The sequence below is a fragment of the Myotis davidii genome, unplaced genomic scaffold, assembly GCF_000327345.1.
Source record: "Myotis davidii unplaced genomic scaffold, ASM32734v1 scaffold1703, whole genome shotgun sequence".
In the NCBI taxonomy this organism is placed as follows: Eukaryota; Metazoa; Chordata; class Mammalia; order Chiroptera; family Vespertilionidae; genus Myotis; species Myotis davidii.
Window position 1 is genome coordinate 389,611 of NW_006293780.1, and position 3,969 is coordinate 393,579.

At 42.9% G+C, this 3,969-nt stretch overlaps 1 protein-coding gene across 1 annotated transcript in view; it reads right to left on the bottom strand.

The window, feature by feature from the left end:
* The window catches only part of BTBD7 (BTB (POZ) domain containing 7), a 78,435-nt gene that overhangs the window by 959 nt on the left and 73,507 nt on the right, over positions 1–3,969 (bottom strand). The window contains exons 10-11 of the mRNA XM_006767615.2: positions 1,660–2,112; positions 1–224 (exon numbers count right to left, since the gene is read on the bottom strand). The exon at positions 1–224 is cut by the window's left edge and continues 959 nt beyond it. Of these exons, the coding sequence (XP_006767678.1) occupies positions 1–224; positions 1,660–2,112 (677 nt within the window). The remainder of the gene's footprint in view (positions 225–1,659; positions 2,113–3,969) is intronic.

Sequence of the window (3,969 nt, forward strand, 5' to 3'; positions counted from 1 at the left end):
CTTGAGCATCTCTTTTGCTCTAGTGTGTGTTTCTTTCGAGACGTGTGTATATGCCGCTGTGGGACACACGCCAGATGCTGGGGAGGCCCTGGTCCTACTTCAGAAACTGACTGGCTTGATTCTGTGTCTACAGCAAGCTCTGGAAGCCTCCTGTCCTTGAGGGACAATGTGGACACACCCATGGCGATATCTGGCATTAGGTCATTGAGCACAGGCTGTGTACACTGCGAACAGAGACAAAGAGGGAGAGGATGAAAGTACAGCCCAGGACTCCTTTGTGAAAATGATGTCTACTGATTTTGTTTCCTCATTATAAAATACATGCTTGTTTTTAAGAATGATAAAAATACAGACAACGAAAGGCAAAAAATAGTAATAAACCTAACATTCCCTGAGATAACCACTTAGCATTTTGATGTATTTCACCTTTTTTCTTTGCATATATATGTTATCACAAAATTTAGTGTATATATAATTCTGTCACCAAATTTTCTTTGAGATTACTATTTAAATTACTGTGTAATATTCCATTGTGCTGATGACTTATCAAGTCATTCTCCCACTGTTGGACATTAAAGTTGTTTCCAATTTTTCATTATTACAATTAAAACTATAATGAACATACAAATAAATTACCTTTAAGGGAAGTTTTTTAAAAATTGAATTTATTAGGGTGACATCGGTTAATAAAATTATGTAAGTTTCAGGTATATAATCCTACAATACATCATCTGTGTATTGTATCATGTGTTCACCACCCTTCTATCACCATTTACCCCTTTACCCTCCTCTACATCCCCCTCCCCACCCCAAGGGAATCTGGTGTATCAAACATGACCAACCTTTATTATTTCTCCCTGGGGAGAGGGTAGGGGGGCGGTGTTAAGGGGCACAGCAGGGGGAGTGGGTAGAAGGGTAGAAGGTGAGGAAAGATCACAACGTGACCCAAGGTGTACACTAGTCCCTAGGTTCCAAAAAGCCCCATTTTAATGAAGTCTTCCTGAACTAATACACGTGTTTTTTGTTTCTCTCTCTATTGAATGCTCATGACAGTGTGAGACTGAGCAGGACGAGTAAAAAAGTCATTACTGGGTGTGTTTTTTTCAAATTCAACCTCTAATGCAGTGTGTAAAACTAAGCAAAGACTTCTTGCTGGATTCACCAGCTACTAATGCTGGTGACTGTGGTTCCCAAATGAGGGCTCTGACGGCAGCTTGGAAGGCAAAGGCAGGCACAGGACTGCTTTCCTTAATGGGAAGTCTGCTACACTTTTCCCGATGGGATGCTTCCTGCCCCCTCAAGGCATTTGGTAGAATAGCTGATTCTACAGAATACAAGTTAGGGACAGACTCTAGACATGTGCTTGAATAGAGCACTATGAAATTGGCAAAACATAGCCATTTATGTTGCCCAACAACCCCACCCCTTCCCAAAGGAAAAGAAAAATAAGGCAGGCGCTCGACTACACCTACCAGCCTCTTCTCTCTGTCCTTTCTCAATCCCCCACACTCTCTTTTCCATACCACTCAAGTCTATGCTTTCAGCTGGTCAGTAACACTCTGGGCATTGCTGAATTCCAGTAGGGCTCTTAAGAGGGACTTGCTTCTAATAGTCCAGAAACTTTTATTTTTTAGGTAAGTTCCTGGGGTGTTCACTTACCACTTGTTTCTCAGATACTATTGCTGTGGAGGTGGTGGCGGCAGCGGCGGCGGCAGCAGCTACTGTCTGTCTCCCCAGTCCTGTGGTGTTGGTACAATCAGGTGCTGGGGCTTTAACACCTGGCAGATAGACTGGAGGGGGGCCGGCTTTAGGAGCCGTTCTGGAGTGAAACAGTGAATGATTACAGGGATAAGAAAATGAACGTGAAGGATGCTGACTGGGAGGTCTTTGCTTCCAGCCTGCTTTGAGTTGGTTATGAATGGGAGTAGCTGGGGGATGGTATGGAGGTGGTGGAGGGGGCAAAGGTGGATGGAAGGCCACAAAAGAGTCTAGATCTGTAAACATGGTTTCTGCAGTGGGGGTGCTGTTAACACGACATCTCCCAGACTGTCTCAGTGTCAAGAGCGGACTTTCATCCCCAAAACGTTCATCAGGAAAGAACTTGTGAGGATTCTAAGAAAGATTAAAGAGAAAAAAGAGATTAGCAGATTTCATAGATGAACATTCACAGGCTGAGAGGCTGAAGTGAGGACCTAAGAAAACTGCATTCAGCAGAGTAAGGCATATCATGTTTTTCTAGGCCACAGGCTTCCAGGAAAAAAATCACCTGAGTACAAAAGGAGAGAGTGCAGCCTCTGTAGCCTAGCACACACACAGCCATCAAAAAGAGCTGCTTCACTGATTATTCCAGTAAGCAGGCCAGTAATCTTGTGAAAGATTATCTCTATATAAACAGGTAATATGCAAATTAGCCGGGCATCACAACCGGCTCGAGGAGGCTGCATCACGATCGCTCAGCAGCCCAGGTCCTGGGTGCCGGAGGGAAACTGGTGCCAGCAGCCAGGGGAAGGCAGGCCTATTCTTGAACGAATCTTCATGCATCGGGCCTCTATAATAAAAGCCTAAGCGACTATTACAGCGGAACAACCAGACCAGTCACTATGATGCGCACTGACCACCAGGGGGCAGATGCTCAACGCAGGAGCTGCCCCCTGATGGTCAGAGCACTCCCACAGGGGGAGCACTGTGGTGAGCACAGTGGTGGTGGAGGAAGCCTCTCCTGCCTTCGTGGCAGTGCTAAGGAACAGTGATCTGGGCAGTAAGGAGCAGCGAACAGCAGGTGGTAAGGAGCAAGGGCTCCCAAACTGCGAAAGGGATGTCTGACTGCCAGCTTAGGCCCACTTCCTGCAGGCCGGGCTGAGGGACCTCACCCCTGCAGTGCACAAATTTCGTGCACCAGGCCTCTAGTGTGATAACAATAATAATAAAAAAAACAAGAGGAAATAAACCCTAATTCAAATATGTCTTTACTAAAAAAATAAAATGACCAAGGTGAGGATCCTGCTAGAACTTTCTGACAATGCATGTGCACTCTCAGGCTGAAATAAAAACTACAAAATACTACTACTCCTTATTATACAGGGATAATGTTTTGATAAACATTATAAGGGAATACTTAAATTATAAAACTTTTATGTTATTTAAGATATAAAATTAAGGTATGATTTAGAACGGCAAAGGAAAGAGAAATGAATATAAATTAAGATTCTCTTTGTGGGGGATGGAAACCATAACAAATAATGAAAATCAAGAATTTATAAATGGCCTGCTATTTTGCCTAAGAACACCATACCGGGTTCCCTTCTGAAGACTCAGGGTAAAGGGGTTTGAAGTCTAGGGCAAGAAAACAATTCACTTGATCAGATGAAATTAAGTCTTATTTTAAGTTCTGACTTAGTAGCCCTAAGCAGACTACAGTAGTCTCCCCTTTTCAGGATTTACTTTCCAGTTTCAGTTATCCTTAGTAAACCAAGGTGCAAAAAGATTACAAAGAAAATTCCAGAAACAAACGACATGTAAGTTTTAAGTTGTGAGCCATCCTGAGTGGAATGATGGAATCTTGCATTATCTTCCCTCCTCCCCCGGCCCTGCCTGGGATGTGAATCATCCTTTTGTCCAGCGTCTCCATGCTGTACGCACAAGAAGATATTTTGAGAGGAAGCAATTCACATAACTTATATTACAGTATTGTATATTGTTATAATTGTTCTATTTTATTATTAGTTATTGTTTTAAACTCTTACTGTGCCTAACTTTATCATTGCAATGTATATGTATAGGAAAAAACAAAGTATATATAGGGTTTGCTTGGTTCTATCCGTGTTTTTAGGCATCCACTAGGGGGTTTTGGAATGTATCCCCTGTGGGTAAGGATGCACGGGGAGAGGGGAAGAGTTTTTCTTGCTAGTTAAACAACTCATTTCTTGATTCCAGTGCTTATAGGTTTGAACCATCATAAAAACATTTCTT